At 45.0% G+C, this 21,737-nt stretch overlaps 1 protein-coding gene, 1 long non-coding RNA gene, 1 other non-coding gene and 1 pseudogene across 3 annotated transcripts; 1 reads left to right on the forward strand and 3 right to left on the reverse strand.

Moving 5' to 3' along the window:
- Positions 1 to 7,133: 7,133 nt before the first annotated feature.
- LOC100824164 lies at positions 7,134 to 9,980 on the reverse strand (annotated as a pseudogene).
- Positions 9,981 to 10,256: 276 nt separating this feature from the next.
- On the reverse strand, positions 10,257 to 12,710 carry LOC106865796. The gene is made up of 2 exons (XR_002964957.1): positions 12,211 to 12,710; positions 10,257 to 10,455 (listed from the first exon to the last, which is right to left on the reverse strand). It is a non-coding gene; the product is annotated as an uncharacterized LOC106865796 (long non-coding RNA).
- Positions 12,711 to 12,773: 63 nt separating this feature from the next.
- On the forward strand, positions 12,774 to 12,845 carry TRNAQ-CUG. Its single transcript has one exon. It is a non-coding gene; the product is annotated as a tRNA-Gln (tRNA).
- A 238-nt stretch (positions 12,846 to 13,083) lies between these two features.
- On the reverse strand, positions 13,084 to 14,079 carry LOC106865774. Its single transcript, XM_014896566.2, has 2 exons — positions 13,479 to 14,079; positions 13,084 to 13,393 (listed from the first exon to the last, which is right to left on the reverse strand). Exons 1-2 carry the CDS (start codon positions 13,770 to 13,772, stop codon positions 13,373 to 13,375), a joined length of 315 nt encoding a protein of 104 aa, XP_014752052.1. The 5' UTR covers positions 13,773 to 14,079; the 3' UTR covers positions 13,084 to 13,372.
- Between the last annotated feature and the right edge of the window lie 7,658 nt (positions 14,080 to 21,737).

A 21,737-nucleotide genomic window follows, 5' to 3' on the forward strand; every position in this document is an offset into this window, starting at 1 on the left:
TAAGGTACATGTCACGCACAATAATTTGTACTTAAAATCTGTGAAGGTACAATACACATACCTTAATGTACCAAAATTTGTACTTATAAACATGTCGTGTACCATAATGTACTTAAAAGTGAAAGAGAGAGAAGAGAGAGAATCAAAACTTGTCAGCCGGTAAGACTTCTAATCCCCGTTAAATTTAAAGTGTGATAAATTAACTAACAGGAAAAAAGAAGGTAAGAACCAAATATGGAGGTGCACCACCTCCGCGTTCTTCTATGCAGCCGCCGCCTAGCTAGCTCAGTGTGAGTGTCCATTTGTCAAGGCTCAGGTGCTGACAAGCAAAACAGGACAAACACTTACCAGCCTAATCCTCGCTATGATGAAGCTAATGGAGACTACTCACTAGTTAATGGATTTCTTCCTACTACTCCTTTGAATGAGTAAAAGCTGTTGCAAAAAGTCATTTATATCTTTGTCTGATGCGATCACACAGACTCAATTCCCTGTGCAGTAATTCCCTTAGTTAAGCTGTTGTTGCATCCTCTGTACTTAAGTGGATGAAGATACATTTCTGTATTTATCTCCTTTTGTTGTAAACTCCTTGTTGGAAATTCTTAATGTCCTGTCCGCAAGAGAGAGTTTTATACTCCCTCCATTCGGTTTTGTTATTTCTTAAGTGGGTGAGAAATAACTATTCTAAGTTAATAATAACAACCTTTGAGAATGGTGTAAGATTAATGTAGGTTAGATGGATAAAAAATCTTCATTGAATGGTTACGATTGTCGACCGGAAAATAAACACTCCCTATAAAATTTGGGTATTTAGTTCAAGTTTTAAACTAAACACCAAAATTTTAGTGACATAAACATCATTCTCAGAACCTGCCGCAGCTATATGTACGCCTTTGTAATCTGGGAATCTAAGAACTGCAATTCGGGCATGCATGTTTGCGAGATCAATTCGAGTTAATGACAAGCCAAAACTGCTTGTGAACGCCATCATCCTGTGAAGCCAGAACCGCATCACTGTCCTTCCCTCGACTCGTCGACCACGTACTCGGGTACTCCAAGAACCAGACACGCCATGCAACGTAAAAGCAGGTTCGCAGAACATGTTGATAAATCGACGAGCTTTCGGTACCACCGCAGATTCAATCGCGGAAATGAAACATCGTTGTCGTTCCCCGACCACGATGGTCCAAAGCCCGCACGCTTTGCTCCTTCGGATTCCAACCCATGGAACAACGGGATGCTCTCTTGTTTCCTTTGCCGTTGCCCGTTGCTCACTTGCTCCTCTCTCTCTCGAGGCCCACTGGGGACTTGTCTTGCATGGCCAGTTCTCTTTTTCTGTTGCCCCTGCCATCAGCTTCATCTGGTAACAGCAAAGGAACAGATCACGAGGGTGGTGGTGCATGAACAGTACTAGTACGTTCTGTAATGTGTGGTTGTGCTCACGAGCCATGATAGAGATTACTGGAGAACTGCATCCCTCAAAATTCATCATGCACATGCTACTCGATCTGTATGTTCCTTTTCCTGATTTCCTCCGGATGATACGGTGTTTCTTGATATAGTACTAAAATTGATGCTGCTTGGTCGATCCTTGGCATGGTGATGCGTTGCATCATATCCACACCGTATATTCTTGGATTTTCAGAGACCTCAAATCCCAATCATAACAAAAACCCAAGGGCCAAGGTGGTACGACTGAAGTACCAACACATCATTTGCGCCCACATGTTAGGAGGCGACCTGGTGCTAGGTAGCTAGCGCACATGCACGAGCAGGCCAGGCAAGGAGCGCAGAAACGATACGATGCCCGTTGCCCGTCAAATGTATATACTCCACGGAACACCAATCCAAGATCTTGGCCAAATTTAAATTAACAAACCATACATGACAGCGAGCAGCGTGAGAGCAGATGGATTTGCAATGCAATGCTGGTCGGGCCACAGGGGCAGGTACCAACTCGCCGCATCGCGCTGCTGCTCCATTGTCTTTTTATTGTTCCGGGAGACGACCGGCTAATTTATTAGTACTCCTATAATTGTCAATCGAGTTGATGGAATGAACGGCCAGTTTATGTCCTAGCCTGGACTGTTTTACCTTTAAAGTGCAGTTGTTCCCTCTGGCCCGACTACGGTTGGCCCTCGCAATTCGTATGCATGCATGATCGGTAGCCAAGAGAAATTATAAGTGCCACCAAACATGTCCGCCGTCCGGGTCTACGGAGAGGCGGCACGCCCATGTGAGTGTTCGTGGCAAGGCCATGCATGGTCAGGGCCTTCACTTCGCAGTGTGTCAAATGCAAATGTGCCAACAAAGCAGTATTTGGCATCAATGCCAAATTACTATTTTTACTCCAATGTGACTGGTGCCAAATATCTGTTCTGATGGGACCCACAATGCTAGTAAAAAATTATATTGTCCTCTCTTCTTCCTCTCTCCAGTCAACTGCCGTAGTGACAGAACGTCGTCCATCTTCTCCCCTCAATACAGCAGCTCTGTAGAACTTCTCTTCCAGATCTCTTTTCAAATCGACTCCAAGCATTCAAAATCTCCTCCTGCATGTCATAAAAATGGAACCACCATTTGACGAGCTCCGCGACCATTCAAGTTTCATCAGCATGCGTCTAGTCTCGAGCTAAATCGGGGGCTCAAGGGATTGGAGAAAGAGAAGTGGACATGGGCAAGATGAGCGCCTCCTCCGGCCCAGCACCTCCGGTCCAGCTCGTCTGCCCAGCACCTCCTCCGCACGGCCTCCTCCTGCACCCAGCGCCCCGTCGAGTGGCGCCTCCGCACGCCTCTGCCCAGCGCCTCGCGTCGTCGGGCAGCGATTCCGTGGCCATGGCGCGAGGTGGTGTAGTCTCGGTCGATTTGTTTATTCTCCAACGAAATTTAGCATCGGAGCAGCTACTTGTTCCGGTTCCAAACTTTTTGAATTTGGCACCGGTTTCACGGTGGAGGGATGCGGTGCCAAAAGTCAAATTTGCAATTTGGCACCTTTATTTGGCACACACTGTGGAGGCCCTTAGAACAAATGTTGGTTATCTCTGACAAGTTGGGCCCCCGCCGAGAAAAATGAGAGGTACTCCAGTTGGTTCAGGGGAGAGGGGTACGTACGTGCTCCATTAGTACTCGCTCCTCTGAATGCAGATGGGGTGATTTGCACTGTGATTTTGCTTGGAAGTCCGATCTTTGTCGGCGGGTTGGCACGACCGATGCGCAGAGCAGAATGCACGCACAGACGGTGGCACGGGCACGGACTTTGGCGGCCGATCCACCCCGTAGTACGTCCCCCCCTTCCGTCTCAACTCTCCAAGGGAGGAAAAGCGATCGCGTGCGTGAGACGACGGTGAACCCGCGGGACTCGGGCGACGCCAGCAACGCTTGTTCGCGCACCTTCGGTCAAGAGTAGAGGCCCTGGGGCTGGGCCGGCTGGCTATCCTGGGGATTTGGCGACGACACCCATGTCTGCGTTTACTGCCTGTTTTATTCGCCTTGTCACTGCTATAATCCGCATGTTGGGATACGTCTTTTCGCGCTATACGGAGTATGTTTTTATTTTTAGTTGCGACTACGAAATTTTACCAGGATGGAGTCATGTCACATGTGACTGTTCCGCGTTTGCCTTTAGCCCTTTTTTACCGTGGCAGTGTACTGCAGTACTACTCTCTCAGTCCTTACCGACGTGAATAGTGTTTTCACCGGTACCAAAACAAAGAAAGCTCCTGCTCTTGTATTGATTGTACCACTTTTGCATTCATATCTTTTTGATTCGATGGCTTCACTATGCGCCTGATATTTGTGGACTACTAGCAAAATGAATTATGAATCACGCCTCATAAAAGCAGACAGAGGGAGTAGTACTAGTAGTCTGCTACGGAGTTGTATCTTTTGCTTGTGACGGCTTAATAGGATTGATAAAATACTCATATCAATCAGATATACCTTTTTTTCTAGGAGGCCATCCGAAAGGAACCTCAAAAGTTAAGCGTGCTTGGTTGAGAGCACTTTGAGGATTGGTGACCGACCGGAAAGTTTCTTCCGGGAGTGCATGAGTGAGGACAAAGTGCGCTGGAAAGACATGTGTTGGTTTGTGGAACCAGTCTTGAAGCCTAGAGAGCTGACAGGAGTGACGCTGAGGCGTTACATTGCTTTGGACGAAATTTCACGCATACCGGTAATTCGAGGTAATAACACGGGTACAAGAACTTGTCCAGCGTGAGCAGTTTAGTACAACAGCATGCAAAATGGAACCTACAAGAACTTGACTTGCGGGTGCATTTTTGTTCAGAACCAATGATGGTGGTGGGGGCGGGGGGGGGGGGGGGGGAGGGCACACTTAGCTTGTCACGCTAGATTTGGCATACGCCGGATGACTTGTTCGTTTCACGGAAAGGCCCCCATGCTTATTCACTTTTGCAAAAAGCCCATCGTCACTGTTGTGCCGCCGCCGATTCCATAGTGATCGCCCGCGACGGCCTCGAGGCCGGTGGTGGAAGATGGAACGGTTTGGTTCGTGTGCGGTGACGAAGTTGTACTTTGGCAATGCGATGTTGAGGGGCTTGTGTTTTATGAGAGCAATGTATGTGTGTGTTGACGATTCCGTCGACTAACAAGTAACAGGAGCAAGGATTTACCTAGATTCAGGGCCCTCGAAAGGTAATACCCCTACGTCCTGCTCGTTTGATATGGCATTGATGGAGAGATTACAAGTTTCCCGTAGAGGCTAGGGTGTGCAGATGAGATCTGGCGTGCTGTGTATGAGATTGATCCTCTATGAGAGATTGGCTATTCCGCCTCGATGCCCCCTCCTAGTCTTTATATAGGAGGCTAGGTCTCAGGGTACCTAATCCGGGTAGGTTACAGTTTGTCTTTAAACCCTAAGTCGGTTTTCTTATCTGTTCTTGTCTCGAGCCACACGTTCAGGTACCCGGGCTTCTAGTGATGTTGTGGACTTCTGTATGGACCTCTAGCCAGGCCGTAGTGGGTATCCTCAAGGTGAGGACCCGATTGGTCATAACCACGTCACGCGGGGGAGAGGTACGAAGGGGTAGAGGAAGTAATCCAAGGGACTGGGAGCGAAACGAGAGAAATTAATCTTATAATGTGTGTTTCTTTTGCAAAAATACAACTTGTCTAAGAAACAAAGTACCTAAAAAGCATAGGGAAAGGTTTATACGCAAATGTACAAACCAGTCTGAACTTCACGTAACACTGACGTGGCTAATCTGACAAAAATGCACCGGCAAGTCAAGGTTTTGTACCACCTGACCTCATTTTGCAAGTTGTTGTATTAAATTGATTGCGCGAGACAAGTTCTTGTACATATAGGGATGGCAATGGGTACCCATTACCCGCATACCCGGCTAGTAAATCCCCATTAGGATACGGGTTTGGGATAGAATTTTAACCCGCGGGTACGCAAATGGGAAATACTTCATACCCATCGGGTAGAGCGGGTACGGGTATGGGAATGCATAACCCATAACCTTTTGCCTGTATAATAAACTCATACATGTGCGATGTGTTGCCATTTACAGTTTTAAACGATATAGTATTATCTTTTTATGTGTTGTTGTTATTTATAATGTGTTAATATAGTATTGTTGATGACAAAATTGTTGTGGTTTTGAGAAATATGATGCTGTTTCTAAGGAACATGTTCTTGTTGATCAAATTTTATTAAGCGTATTTTTATCCATGGGTACCCGTCTACCCTGACGGGTGACGGGTATGGAAAAAAGTTATACCCGTTGCCGGGTATGGGTACAGGTAACGGGTAAGCTCAAAGAGTACGGGTAAGGGTATGGGAAGGCTCAACCCGTACCCATAACCTGTGGCTGCCATCCCTATGTACAGTGTTATTACTCATTTTCTCAAGAGTTAGCATGCACTAGAATGGGCTGGACGCCTTTCTTGAGAGTTGAGCTAGCTCGGCGCGCTTCAATAAATCAGTGAAACAAAATCGTCTCATTTTCTTTTTGCTTAATACAAACAAAGAGGCGACCCCCATAGGCCGTAGTCATCAGTTAAGGGCTGCTTGGATTTACCATAGGTTTGCCCTACCAAAAGTTGGCTAGTCAATTTTTTGGTCATGCTTTTGTTTGCCCAAGATTTGGCCAACATCTGCAAGAAAAATGAACTAGAATGGCAAAGGAAGTATTGGCATGCCAAATAATTGGCAACAATTCAAATAAAGACCAACTATTTGGTCATGATCAAAAAATTGGTTGGACACAATTTGGCCAAACAGCCCCTTAATCAAAACTTCACAAGAAATTTCCTCGATCTTTTCCATCGCAGAAGGCGTGTCTCGTGCTCCATTTTCACCGATCACGTTTTGACGAAAGAAAAAGAAGAAGAAATACATGAACAATCCAGATTCCAGTGATCGTTGCAGCTAGATGTCAAGAACAACAACCTACAAGTCAGCTCGTGGCGGAGATAAAGTTGATTCCTATACGTTGTTGTTTTTAAGAAAAAGGCTTAAATTTAAGTTAACGTATCGGAACCGTTGGATTAATATCTACTACCTCTGATCCTAAATTGTTGTCGAAATATTACATGTATCTAGACACTTTTTATGAATAGATACATCCATATTTGAGCAAATTTGAGACAAGAATTTAGGATCGGAGGAAGTAAATGTCCTTCTACCCTCTTCTTTCCATCATTTGTCCCGAATCTTAAAGCACACAGCATATCTAATGGCTGAGGAATCAACTTATCTCTAACTAAAATCAGACAACTTAGATATAACAAAACCGTCAATAAAATCTCGAAGAAAAGCAAATGCTACAGATTTCAGGCTTGCTCACATAGATTCATTGATACCAATGATGTGTTAACCTGGAGCAAGTTTACATGTAGAATAAGAGACTGGGGAGACACTAGCATGCAACAAAAGAATTATTCAAGAGGAACTTGCAACATAAGTGCGAATATAAGATCACCTGACTGGAGAAAGAAACTTGAGACACTTCCTATGTTCATTGAAATGATTGGAAATTGAGTGCAAATATAGAGAGATCAAACTTCAGGCACTTCCGGTGTTAAAAGAAAAAGTAATTTAATCTGGACGTACAAGATTTTGCCATTATAAGTAACTAATATAAGATCATTTGACTGGAGAAAGAAACTTTTGAAATCACTATATGAAAGCTTTAGGCTCTAAATGATGTTTGCACAGGACATAGCGACTTCATGTTCAAAATCTTGAGCTTGAGCTTCACCTTGGTCCTGAAAGTACAGAGTCTATCTGCAGAGTTGCAGCAATCTCCCCACGAATTGCTCTATTTGCCACCATTAGGTCTATATTTACAAGGTCCAAGTCAAGCTCGGTGTCAACATCCATTGTACCATCCAGGATTTTGACAGCTGCAGTCATGGAAGGCCTTCGACGGCTATCAACCTGCAAACACCAAATTGCCAAATTCATCATATGCGACACTTTATCCAAATGATGTTGCATATCAGTGGAGCGTGGATCAATAAGGTCCATCTACTGGTCATTTTTAGCCTTGTCTTGCAGCATGCTGACAAGATGACGGCTTTCTTCAGGCTGCGAGTAATCCAAATTACTTCTACCGCAAAGAATTTCCATGACAACAATTCCAAAGCTATACACATCAGCTTTTTTATTGATCACAGATGTCAACCACTCAGGAGCTAAGTAACCTGGTGTGCCTCTCAATCTAGTCATGACACTGCTCTGGTCGCGATCTATTAGCTTGGCAAGACCAAAGTCAGATACCTTGGCAGTGAATTGCTCATCCAAAAGGATATTTTGTGGTTTGATGTCTAGATGAACGATTGTTTGCCGGCAGTCATTGTGAAGGTAAGCTAGTCCCTTTGCTACATCAGTGATGATCCTCGATCTGGTTTTCCAATCAAGTGGGGCTTCTTGGTGCTTTTGAAAAATCCACTTATCCAAAGATCCATTGGGCATGTACTCATAGACAAGAAGCCTATGTGATTTTTCAGCACAAAATCCAATTAGCCTCACCAAATGTATGTGGTTGATGCTTCCAATGGTCTGGACCTCTGCTAAAAATTCCCCTTTCCCTTGATAAATGCCATCCAATCGTTTCACAGCAACCCGCTTATCACAAATCTGTCCTTCAAAAACTGAACCAGACCCTCCTATCCCGATCACTTTCGAAAATTCTTCAGTTGCTAATTTCAGTTCCACAAACAAAAATCTTGTGGGTAGCCCTGGTAACTGATCCATAATGTCCTCATTTTCTAATGTTTCTGCTCTCTTTCTTCGTAAAACTATAAGCACGGCAACAGCAACTAAAGCAACCAAACTTGAAGACCCAACGGCTGAGACAATGGCTGTTTTTCCTTTAGATAGAACAAAATTGTGGGTAGATCCGTGAACCTTAACAAATGCCAGAGAACTAAAATTACTTGCATAATTCCCCACACTTACACTTATCATGGAGAAGATGTCAGATGCCAGAAAACAGAAGCCAATAGAGGTGCTGTAATGCTTGAAAAAGGAAACCTTGCATGAACAATCATTCAAGCATGATAATTTGCACCGTTCTTTGCTTGTTGTCCAATTGTAGACACCATTGAAATGAGTGATGTTTGGAAGGGAAAGAAGCCTAGGCTTCTGTGCCGAATCACAGGATACTGAACCTATTGGTGAGCATCCACGATTAAGCTCCCTTGGATCAATTAATTCAAATAATCCGGATTGCCCAATGGAAGCATCAGGACAACTGCACTGTCCATTCGAACAAATACCATATTCTCCACAAGCTAGAGGGTAAGAACAAGGACCAGTTATATCAAAAACATCTGAACTCACCCAGCTATTGTTGCCCCACTGATATAGCCTCAGGTGCCCATCAAAATCTAACCTGAAAACACTAGCCCATAATCATTCTTGGGAAACTGGATCTCGTAATCCGGTGCAGCTGTTCCCCGGAAATAAGTGAACACCTCTAGGCTACCATTCTTGAGTGCCACGTATGCTGACCTGTTTGTCATGACAGTTCCACCAGTGGGGCTCCGATAGTATGCTAGAGGAGTATCAGTTCCTGCAAATGCATACATGCCGTCAGCGAGGACGGTGAGATAAAATTTTCCACTAGCCCAATTTGCCATGAGGTGCTTGCAATGAGCTTCTGCCCCTCTTGTAGAATCTGCCCAGTGACAAGTGTGTCCGTTGGGTGATCAAAGGACCTCCAGAGCTCCGTATTTGAATGATCTAACAGCACCAGATTGCCTGTACTGGTAAGGTTCATACCAGCAACAGATTTATCTGCAGTATTGGTAGACCAAACCAGTGTTCCATCAGCATCATAGAGCACCAAGTCCCCAAGTTCAGTAAGTTGGACAAGAGCATTCTCTCTGACTGGGCGATCACGGTTAGCAGACCAGATCACCTGGGGTGAGTGCCAGTACACAAAAGCACCTATTCTCGTGGCACTGACAACAAAGATGGAAAAAGTGTAGTCGTCACAGGTAGACGCCGGTCCAGCACAGAAGAAGCCACATGCAATTGAAGGAACGCTATCAAGAGCTGTGTTGATACCAAAAGTTGTGCTGGCAGCCTTAAGGAGGATGATGCGCAAGGAAAAGTTATGTTCTGGAGAATTGTTGTGGGGAAGGGAGGGATTATTTCGCCATATGGTGCCAAGCTCAACATGCAGAGCAAATGATTTGTTCATGGCAAGTTTGGACAAATTTACAAGGAGAGTAAAGAGGAGGATTAAGAATTTTGAAGGATACATGGCCGCACCAATAATTGAACTCACACAGTCGGTTCTATATTACAGAACCGCGCCACCCTCTGCTCTGGTCACTGCTATTCTCCCCGACCATGGACACCAAGCATGCTACCATGGCGCAGCCACCATGCTGGCCTGGGCACACTTGTTGGCGCAAGCAGCAGGACGATGAAGACAAGGTGGGCAAGAACAGAATATTATTGGAGAGAAGGAGAGGAACTGGTTGAACAAGAGCGGTATGGTTGAGATAGATGGGTTCATGTTGGCAGAGGCAACTTTTAAAACTATGTCTGTGAGTTGGGAACTTGAGATGAGCTGTATAGTATACACCACTAGCATAAAAGATAGATGACAGTGACACAATGAGGAAAATGAGAAAAATGAGAACCGTGCAGGTTCCTGAAGGCTCCCTGTTCTGCACCTAAAATTTTTACATTAAATCATTGGGCCCAGAAACCAACCTCTTTTCTTCATTGACCAGACAGAACTAGGTCCATTGATTGCTTTGAATAATCTGGGTTTGGTTAATCTATAACCAATATATTAAATTGGAGTTGGTGGTGGTGATACAGTCGCCAACGTAGGTTAACTTCATTAAAATTACAACCAATATGCTACTGCCTGTTTTTTTTTCTTCCTCCCGCACGAGTTCTCCTACTCCGTCTTACAACCGACGACACCGCACCCGCATGCCGATCTCGACGGCGCAATGAGTTGCCTACACAGAAAATAAAAATAAATATTTTGTGATTTTGTTGACCCGTAGTAATTTAATATAGTCTGGTGAACACATCAGCCGGTTTTAATCAAGGAATTGTAGAAAACAGAAAACATAGGTTTGGAATGCTTTTGGGGGACGTCTGAAAGAAAAAAGATAATGGCAGTTCAAATTCCTTAGGAAAGTTTCTGCAGCTTGTACTTTCATAGAAATTTCAGTTCATGAGTGGAACCAACAAGCCATTGTATTGCGATTCGCGTGAACTTCAAAATGATTCAGAGAAGAATGTGCACCGGCGACTTAAAAAAAGGTGGAGTGAAGCAAAAAAGATCCTAGAGATGAGGCAACAAGTCGCTGTGCTGCTATTTATATAAAATCACAATTGAATTCAACGAAGGAGGCCAACTAAGGGAGCAAAGTGAGACTGCCGTTCTTGTTACTGCCTCATAAAATTGCTGTGCTTTTCCAACCACCGATTCAAACGGCTACACTGCAGGTTTTGTGTGCTTTCCAGTCATTTGTTTTATACTACGTTAATCATTATTTTTACTGCGGTCTCCATGTTTCTTGTTTTCCTTTCCCGCGTGTTAAACAGGCCTTAGTTAGAAGAGAAATACTTAAGACACGGTTAGATCACTGCCACAACAAAGATTCGAATTTTTTAAAAGATATGCCTAACTTGTGGCGGCAATTTGGTCAAAGGGTTGTGGCAACGGTAATAAAAAATTCCTTCTCCCTGACTGAAAATACATCTACAATTCAAATGAAGATAGTAATAACCCTCCCAAATAGTTTGCATGAAAAGGTTAATTTCCCAAAGAGATATGCTAGAAATTATAAAAACGGAGGAAAAAAATATGGAGCCTCAATCTAGTGAGTCCTAATTATTGGTAATCCATAACTATTAGATACCTGCAACATATTTAAACTCAAAAGATATGAAAGAGTCCCAAACTACTTCCTCCGTCCAACAAAAGATATCTCAATTTTGACTAAATTTGAATGCATCTATACACTAAGTCATGTCTAGATACATCCAAATTTTGACAAACTTGAGAAATCTTTTGTTGGACGGAGGGAGTACAAAAGAATATCATGAAGATTGGTAAACCTGAAATTGATTAATCTATATAAAGGGCACACCTACGGAGCAGATAATCTAGATATTGTGCAGATGATACAACCCTCTAGGACACTGAGAGCCATGTCAGAAGCTCTGAAGACAGATAGATACAAGGAAAAGTAGGCATGGAGAAAACTTGACATTATCAGGCACCGACGGCATTGTCCTTAGGCAACATTTCTAGCAGTAGCACCACTATAGGTATTTGACTAATCTAATGAGTGACAGATACTGCAGTGAATTGACTGTTGTGGTAGGATTATTGTCTTGAAGCACAACTAGTTAGTGTTTCATTAGCTAGAACGGATTATATGAGCGTGGGTAAGGGTTAGGTTCAGGCATCCTGAAGTAAGTGTTTGGGAATGTTTCAAAACTTATGAAAATAATTGTGGATTAATGCATAGTATAACATATCAATCTGCAAGCATTTTTAAAAAAAAAGAGGCCATTTCTTGCCACACGAACAAAAAGAGGCAAGCACTTTAAACTGCAATACAGTATATTCTCTTATATATTTTGTTTTCTGCACAATCAACACTGGCCATGTTTTTGGATAACATTTGAGAGTCCCTACGTACATTGTTCACTATATTTCGCAAATTTAAAGAGGTTAGAAAAATCCGGGGTGTCACCTAGCAAGTTGATGGCTAGCATGCAAAACTAGCATAACCTTATCCACAACAAACACCCGATTTCAGATGCACCAAAATCCTTTGACTCTTCATCGCCTGTCTGCCAGGCCATGGCATTGCAATGCGTGTATGCCACTGGAACCAAGAGAACAAAAACAATGAAAAATGCAGGTATAAGGAGAGCATAGCATCACGATACTTAATCAAAAGGCTGCCGGATTTCTCCCGGCCCATTTCGTCGAACAGGTTCTGGGCACCTGCCGCATCGCAGGCCAGACAAGCGGCGGAGGCAGACGTTTCCCTGGAATCCTGGATGCCTGCTATTGCTAGAAGTCATCAACTCAAAGCGCAAGTCGTTGCCAATGTTCCGGCCGACCGGCCGCCGGAGCTAGCCCTGGATGACTCCAGAGCACTTCCGCGTGGCAACTGTAACTTCGTTTGGGTGTCTGTTTTTTTTTGTTCTGTTATCTCACAGTGGAACGCGGCCCCTGAAGGTCGCATGGGAAAATAATCGTTTGGTTACTTAGTTGATAGATAAATAAAAGAGAAAATAAGACGTAAAAGGTCCCATGGTCTAGTGGTTAGGACATTGGACTCTGAATCCAGTAACCCGAGTTCAAGTCTCGGTGGGACCTAATATTTATTTTCTTTTCTGTACCCCGTACTTAAAATCCCAAACAAATCCTTCAAAAGTTCGAATTCGTGATGTTCCGTATCATTGTTTTTTGACTTGATTTGCTGTGCGGAGGTCCCTTTTGGGCACTTTGCAATTGGTTTCCGCTGGATTAATAAAAGACGAAAACATTCTCCCGCATTCCATGATAAAGCTAGTCTTACTTTCCCTGCGCCAAAAAGTGGACGGTATCTGCAGAATAATACCATCACAAGGAAACGAGACCGTGGATTTGTTTTGGATGAGTAGATACAGCAGATGAACAATATCAGGTGGAACGACAGTACAGATCCCACAAAATCCAAATGGTAATTACAGCGGACACAGGGTACTAGTCAGGATCATCAATTCATGATCAACCACACAAATTAAGCCGTGTACTGCAACTACGTTGATATCATCGTCAGGTACACACGGAGATACACGAAACCACAAGGAATTTTTCCTTTCCAGAAGATGAACACATGCACGAGACGAATATCACCATCTTCAGAAGCAGCAGCAAAGCATCTGCACCAGAAGAGAAACAGATAAAATCCCTGCACGCTCCACTGCCAATTTGGATCATCAATCAGTTCAGTGCTAGCTTAATTACCTTCCTCCGCTTCCGCCAGCGCCACCGCCGCTGCCGTCGCCGGGCCGACGCCGCCGCCTGAGCGAGGAGCAGGACCTCGGGCCGCAGCACCAGCGGCGACCAGAGGCCGCTCTTCTCGTAGTCGAAGTCGAACTCGCTGGTGTCCGCGAACTTGCCCAGAAGTCCGTCAGAGACATCCCTTGAGACCAGCTGCACGAGGAACCCGCCGTGGATCATCATCATGGGCGCCGATTCCTCTGAATCGGACGAGAAGCTCGTGATCTCCGGGGACCCAGAAGATGGTGACGATGGCATTTTAGCTAGCTAGGGTCGATCAATGAATCAAACAGAGAGATGCATGACTGGTGGGCTGCTGTAGGAGCTGCAGTGCCTCCTTGTTTGCGCTGACAAGGAGAAAGAATTTGCCGTCGTTGAGTTGAGGCTGGAGGGAGAGAAAATGACTTCAGTTTGGACCCCCTCCCCTCCATCTGCAAGTTCGGAATCGCTGTGTTGAGGGGGGCCACGACAAGGCCATCTCCCCTCTTCCTTTCTTTTTCTTTAATGGTAGACTGGCCTCTCTCCTCCCACCTCTTGCAACAAGCACGGCTGAGCTAGTGAGCTGATGATCCCTCCCTCTCTAGAAACCGACCGACCATACACATCCAAATCATGTGGCGATGCTTCTGTATAGACAGAAACCTCAAGCGTCTTGTATGATCTACCAAGCCATTCATGCACCGGGATGCAATGCAAAAGACGGTTTTCATTGCAACGACGTGCCACGCCACGTTAATTAGCTACAGCAAATCAACACCCACAAAATTTGTGCTCGCTCGTAGTACCTCTCCGATCATCTGTGGTACTCCCTCCGTCCAACAAAGAATGTCTCAATTTTGACTAAATTTGAATGCATCCATACACTAAGTCGTGTCTAGATACATCCAAATTTTGACGAACTTGAGACATCTTTTGTTGGACGGAGGGAGTACTACTGTTTGGTCTTTACTGACAACGTTGCTCCCCATACTAGATTCACATAATTCACCGGCAATTATGAGCGGCTTTAGAACGGATCTTGATCCGGCTCTTCTGTTGGCCAAGCTAGCTAGGGCTCACCAAAGATGGAGCAATCAAGCTGAGCTTTTCCGTATAAGTTGAGGGGGATCTCGGCACAGCAGCCGGCAGGCCAACGTTGGGGTAACGACGCATCGTGAACTACTACCTACCCAAATCGATCTGCGCAGGTTGGTCTTTCGAGATTAATTAGGTCGATCGATCTGTGGTGGGGCTCATTTAGATCCAAGATCTAACCAGTTTGGAGGGGGAAATTAAACAGCGAAAGTTTCCAGCTAATTTCCGTGCTCCTTTTCGGCGGATAATCTGATCTGTCCGCGTCCCGGCGCCTGTCTTTCGACGCTGGAGTATATTAGAGGGATCGATCGTGGTGGGGATCACGGATCACTGGGCGATGTGGGCACTTTGTGAGGACGTGTTAGATTTGCACGCACACTCCAGTTAATTTAAGGAGTAAATATCAGAAAACCCCTAGTTTCTGATGAACTGTATCACAGAACTACACTTTTTGTTTTTTTTATCACCTAACCCGTATTCTTGGACTAAACCGTATCGCAAAACCCTAAATCACGCTGTCAACGACGCTAACACGGAAACTGACTCCGGACTCCACCTGTCGGTCTCTATTACTTGGACAGGCTTAACCGGTCGGTTTTTAGGCCGGTTCGGGCTAGTGGGACCCGGGAGTGGCACGGGACGGCGGCGACGAGCGTCCAGGTGGTGAAGTGGAGTATGCATCCCATGGCGTACACGGGCGCAGCGAGCCCGCCCTCGTGCGCGCGTGGCACAGTGAGCCGCGCGCCGATGTCCTGGAGCTGGCACGACGCGGACCATGTGCGGGACACGCTCCAGGAGAGGGAGCGGAAATGGGAGGCGGAGGCGGAGGAGGAGCCGCTGGCGCGAGATGGGGAGGCGCGCGTGACCGAAGGAGCGGTTGCGGGGTGACGCGAGGAAGGAAGCCACGCCCCCGCTGGCCGAGGACCCTGTCTCGTCGACGAGGAGCACGGAGAGGTCGGAGATGGCCTTGCACGCGCGGCGGAGCTAGCCCTCGTGGATCTCCCCGGGCGCCAGCAGCACGGATGCGGCGATGTCGGCGAGGCGCTCGAAGCGGCGGACTACGCCGAGCCGCCCCGCTGGAGCGGTCCGGGCATGGGACGGCGGCGACGAGCGCCCAGGCGGTGAAGTGGACCATGCATGCCATGGCATACACAGGCGCAGCGAACCAGCCCGAACCGTCCCGAACCGGTCTAAAAACCGACCGGTTAAGCCAGTCCAAGTAACAGAGATCGACAGGTGGGGCCCGGAGTCAGTTTTCCTGTTAGTGTCGCTGACAGCAAGATTTAGGGTTTTGCGATACGGTTTAGTCCAAGAATACGGGTTAAGTGATCAAAAAAACAAAAGATGTAGTTCTATGATATAGTTCGTAAGAAACTAGGTGTTTTGTGATAATTACTCTAATTTAAGAGATCATCGATTAATTGCAGCTTTTTTTAGAATTAACCGTAACTTTTTGCCAAAAAGGGAGATGTGACTGGCGTTGGTTGTTAATTAAATATTTGCGCAAGAAAAGAGTAATTGCGTTGCTCATCCATCAAGATGGCAATGGATAGTCAAAATGTGTATATCCATGGATATCCAGCCCATGGATCGCAGATATGGATATCCACAAATGGATACCCGCCAACTCATGGAGCGGGCACGAATATCATATTTGATCCATGGATATCCATGGATAGCCGGTATTTATTAAAATAAAAAAATTACTGATATGTGGATCCACTGCTCGATAGATGTATCTTCTGTTGCTGCAATAAAGTACTCTCTCTGTCCCGAAAGAAGTGACGTGGATTTGTATAGATTCTTATAGAAATCCACGTTACTTATTTCGGGACGGAGGGAGTATTTATATGGTCTTTTGGTTAATATAGATTATAAATCGTGTGATCGGTCATCCACGTAAGTGCCATCTATTGAGGTATTTTGAGCGGCAATATCTTATTTTTTTATTCTACAAAAAGCAGCAATATCTTATTTTTGGATTATTATTATTTTTGTTGAACACAAAGTAATATAAGTATATATCTAGTAATCCAATGAGCTTTCGCATAGTTATGATATGATTTTTTGCCGTGTAAACTCCGCCACACCTTAAAATTTATCCTGGGTCCGCCATAAATTTGAGTCACTTAATATTGGACGGAGGGAGTATATTGCATGGATATGGATAGTCCATGGATACCTGGATACCCGGTTGATATGGATGTGGATATTGTTTTGCATCCAGTGATATTTTTATGGATGGATAGTTGGTCTAGTGATGGATATGGATATGGATATGGATATGGATTTGGTCGACCCGTCCAGACCCGCCCCGTTGCCATCCTGACTCATCCAAGTACGGTTTCACCTCCGTCCCCTGACCGTGGGGTTTACACGAGTTTTAGACCTTCCGTTCCTAATTAATTGGCGCCGGCCATTTTCAAAGAAACCCCTGTAAATTTCCGAAATAAATCTGCAGTCCACATCTTCAATTAAATGTGGACTGCGCGTTAATTTCAAAAATTTACAGGTTTTTTTTCGCAAAACTTCCAATAGAACGTGGACTGCAGGTTTATTCCGGAAATTTATAGGGGTTTCTTTGCAAAAAAGCCGGAGGGAGTATTATTTTTTGTGGGGGACGCGCATTTTAGAAATTAACTCTGAATATCAGCTGTAAAAACAATGTGTGGGTTAAATGGCGTAAAATCGATCTATATCACTGAAAAGATTTTTGAAAAAAATGAATAATAGTACTCTCTCTATCTCAAAATAAGTGATCTGGATTTCACGTCACTTATTTCCGGACCGAGTATATGTTTTGTGATAAGCTAACTATATATTGTTGGTGTACATGGTCGAACTTTACTTAACCAATTGAGTTAGCATTCTTTTTCCACAGTCAACCCTGAAGAGTACTTAATTAAGCTTTGTACTACGTATAACTTTTTTTTAGTTTTGCGCTGAACTTTATTGCCTTTCATTTCACTTTTTTCGCTTTGTTATGTATAATATACTACATACACCGTATATACCTAGTTTTTATACCAAAAATAATTGGTATTCAACTGAATACCATTGCATAAGGTGGGCCCGCCCCTGCCAACGGTTGCCCTAACCAATGGTAATTTAATATTGAACATCAGGCATTAAGTCCGTTGGTCCAAAAGTTTAAGATGAGATAAAGGGTGGTACTTCCTTCGTCCACAAATAAGTGTATTTTTAGGTTTTGTTCTAAGTCAAAAATATTGTAGTTTAGCCGATTTTATTGAAAAAGTAGCAACATTTTATGACACGAAACTAGTATCATTAGATCCGTTTTGAAATGTAGTTTCATAATATACCGATTTAATGTCATATGTATTGCTACTCTTCTCAACAAAGCTGGTCAAATTTTAAAAATTTGACTTGGACAAACATAAAAGTATATTTATTTGTGAACGGAAAGAGTGCATTATATATTACAACACTTCTGCTCATGTGAGTCCCTCCTTTAGATCTATGTTGTGAGCAATGACAGTAGTGCTCCTTGAGTGTTTATTCCGAGGTTTGAACCTAGAATCTCCTGGTTGCAACTTGTATGCATATAAACTGATAGTTTGTATGCGGAAGCTGATTTAGGAAAAGTAATTGTGATTGATTGTTGGGAGTATAGGTTATAAACGTATATATAGAACAGCAGAACGTGCAGCAGAACAACTGCAATAGTGGGGAAAGTGCAAAACGTGGACAGTTCAGAAGAACAACAGGCCGACTAAGTCTATACTCTAACACCCCCCGTAGTGTCAACGTCAGGCTCGACGAGGTTGAGGCTGGATCGTATGTCAATGAAGCTTGATGGAGGGAGTCCTTTGGTGAAAATGTCTGCAAACTGTGCACTTGTAGGAACATGAAACACACGGACCTGTCCCAAAGAAACCTTCTCGCGAAAAAGTGTATGTCGATCTCTATGTGTTTGGTTCGTCGATGCTGAACTGGATTGGACGCCATGTAAACGGCGGAGATGTTGTCGCAGTACACCAAAGTAGCTTGTCCAACTGGGCAATGAAGTTCAGCTAGGAGCTGTCGAAGCCACAGTTTCAGCAACGGTGTGTGCAACCGATCTGTATTCAGCCTCAGCAGAAGACCTGGAAACTGTTAGTTGTCGCTTGGACGACCAAGAAACAAGGTTATCACCCAGGAATACACAGTAACCAGAGGTAGATCTTCGAGTATCCGGGCACCCAGCCCAGTCTGCATCACTATACGTTGTCAACGTGTTTGGACTGGAGGTATTTATGTGGAGACAGTGATCAAGGGTACCTTTGAGATAACGAAGAATGCGTTTAGCATGATTGAGATGTGGAATTCGAGGATCATGCATAAATAAACAGGCTTGTTGAACAGAATAAGCAAGCTCAGGGCGGGTGATGGTCAGGTATTGCAGAGTGCCGGTGAGACTTCTATATAATGTGGCATCTGGAATAACATCGCCGGTAGAAGATAATTTGGTTCCAGTTTCGGCTGGGGTGCGAGAGGAATGGCAGTCAAGCATGCCGGCTTTGGATAAGATGTCAAGAGTGTACTGACGTTGGGAGAGAAACAGGCCATTGTTGGAACGAGACACATTAGTGCAAAGAAAGTGGTGAAGCTCACCGAGATCAGTCATGGAGAACTCATCGCCTAACCAAGAAATAATGTGAGATAAAAAGGTGTCGGAGTTGGCTGTAAGAACAATGTCGTCAACATAGAGAAGAAGATAGGCAATGTGGTCGTCTGAGTGAAAAATGAAAAGGGAGGTGTCGGATTGAGAAGGAACAAAACCGATTGTTTTGATGAAAGTGGCAAATCTGTGAAACCAAGCACGAGGAGCTTGTTTGAGGCCGTAAAGGGATTTTTGAAGGAGGCAGACGTGGTTAGGTTTAGAGGGGTCTTCGAAGCCCTTAGGCTGCTGAGAGTAAACAGTCTCTTGTAAGGAGCCATGGAGGAAGGCATTTTTGACATCAAGCTGTCGAATTGGCCAGGCAGAGGAGATAGCTATGCTAAGAACAACTCGTATGGTGCTAGGTTTAACCACCGGTGAGAATGTCTCCTCAAAATCAATTCCAGCTTGCTGAGAGAAGCCTCGACAAACCTAACGAGCCTTATAGCGAGATAGAGAGCCATCGGCATGAAACTTGTGTCTGAAAACCCACTTGCCGGAGACAACATTTGTGCCGGCAGGACGGGGAACTAGGGTCCAGGTTTGGTTTTGGATGAGAGCTTGGTGTTCATCACGCATGGCTTGGAGCCAGTGAGTATCAAGGAGCGCAGTTTTGTAGGATTTGGGTAGAGGAGAAATGGTTGCAGCAGCATGCAGGTTGAGGCGTCGGACAGGGAGATGAAAACCAGATTTGCCGCGAGTTCTCATAGTGTGGTCATTTGTCGGAATTGGTACAGGAACAGCGTCAACAGGAATTGGTGGTGTACTCGGTGGGGTGGAGGCTGGGGACGAATTTGTGTCAGTGGAAGAGGGGCTTTGAGGCTGAGGTGAAGAGTCAGACGAGGAGTCCTGGCTGGTGGAGTGAGCGGGGGAGAATGAGCATGTCTCGTGATGTGAACGTGTGGTGGGGCTAGCTGGTTGTGGTGGAGGCGATGGACGTGTGGCAGGTGGTGAGTGGTGGAGGCTTGGTTGATCAGCAGGGTGGTCTACAGGAACATGCAACGTGACGGGGAGAAGAGCAGATCGACATGAATTGGAAGGAGGAGTGGAGGGGCTGGCTGGAATAGAGAAAGGAAAAATGGATTCATCAAATGTGACATGGCGAGAAATATGAACACCACTGGAGACTGGGTCAAAGTAGCGAAAACCTTTGTGATCGTCTGATAAGCCAAGGAAGATGCAGGGAGTGGAGCGGGGAGACAATTTGTCATGTGAGGTGGCAGAGGTGTTAGGAAAGCATAAGCATCCAATGGTGCGAAGGTCAGAATAGTTTGGGGAAGCATGAAAAAGGGAGTGGAAGGGTGTATAGGAGGGGCATGTTTTGGTGGGACGAGTGTTAAGGAGATAAGTGGCGTGGCGAAGGGCTTCGACCCAAAATCTAGAGGGCATATTGCCTTGGATAAGAAGGGTTCGCATAATATCATTAATGGTACGTAAGGAGCGTTCAGCTTTGCCGTTTTGAGGAGAAGTATAGGGACATGAAAAACGAAGCAGAATGCCATGGCAAAGAAAGAATTCATGGTTCTGAGAATTATCAAATTCACGCCCGTTGTCACATTGAATGAAGCGAATGGGGAGGGAGAAGTGGGTGGACACATAACGTTGGAAGTTCTGAAAAATGAGTGACACATCTGATTTGTTGCGAAGAGAAAAAGTCCAGATATAGTGAGTGTAATCATCTAGCACAACAAGATAATACTTGAAACCAGAAATACTTTGTGTAGGGGAGGTCCACACATCACAATGCAACAAGGAGAAAGGGAAATAGGTTTGGGTTACAGACTCGCTAAAAGGAAGCCGAACATGTTTGCCCCTTTGGCAGGATGTACAAAGACTGGGATCATGAGAATCCCTATCACATGGAATTTTAAAATTCTGAAGCAAACTAGATAGAGTGGCGTTGTTGGGATGGCCAAGCTGCTTGTGCCATGTGTCGACGGAGGCGTGGAGGGCGATGGGCGGGTCGACAGTGGGTGGTCGTGGTAGAGAGTACAGGGCACCGGAGCTATTGAACCTGGCGATCTCCTCCATGGTTAGAAGATCCTTCACAGATAAACCGAAGGGGTCAAACTCAACAGAAACTTGGTTATCAGTAGAAAGTTTGCGAATAGAAATTAGGTTTGTTATTAGGTGAGGGGCAACAAGAACATCACGAAGAGCTAGAGGTTTGCTGGTTGAAGGAAGAAAGGAGTGGCCAACAGAGTAAATAGGAATTGTAGAACCATCACCTAATGTGATTGAAGAGAAAATGGAAGGAGGATGACACGAAGACAGCGCACGTGAATGAACAAACATATGCTGAGATGCACCAGAATCAAAAATCCACTCGGTACCTTCTCCCTGGGCAGTATAGTTGTTCATGGCGGCGATGAAAGCAGCCTGGTCCCAAGCAGGTGCCGCGGAGGTTGATGCTGACGGTGGAGCAGTAGTGGAAGCCGATGAGGATCCATGATCATGGTGTGGTGACGGCTGAAGTAGGGGCGTCGGCT

This window comes from Brachypodium distachyon, chromosome 1 (genome assembly GCF_000005505.3).
Source record: "Brachypodium distachyon strain Bd21 chromosome 1, Brachypodium_distachyon_v3.0, whole genome shotgun sequence".
Taxonomy (NCBI): domain Eukaryota; kingdom Viridiplantae; phylum Streptophyta; class Magnoliopsida; order Poales; family Poaceae; genus Brachypodium; species Brachypodium distachyon.

What these genes read in the sequence shown, in the direction of transcription:
- LOC106865774 (XM_014896566.2), bottom strand. Translation starts at nt 13,772, where the DNA reads ATGCCATCGTCACCATCTTCTGGGTCCCCGGAGATCACGAGCTTCTCG. An exon ending in GCTGGCGGAAGCGGAGGAAG is followed by an intron (nt 13,394 to 13,478) that starts GTAATTAAGCTA and finishes CTTCTGGTGCAG; the next exon opens with ATGCTTTGCTGCTGCTTCTG.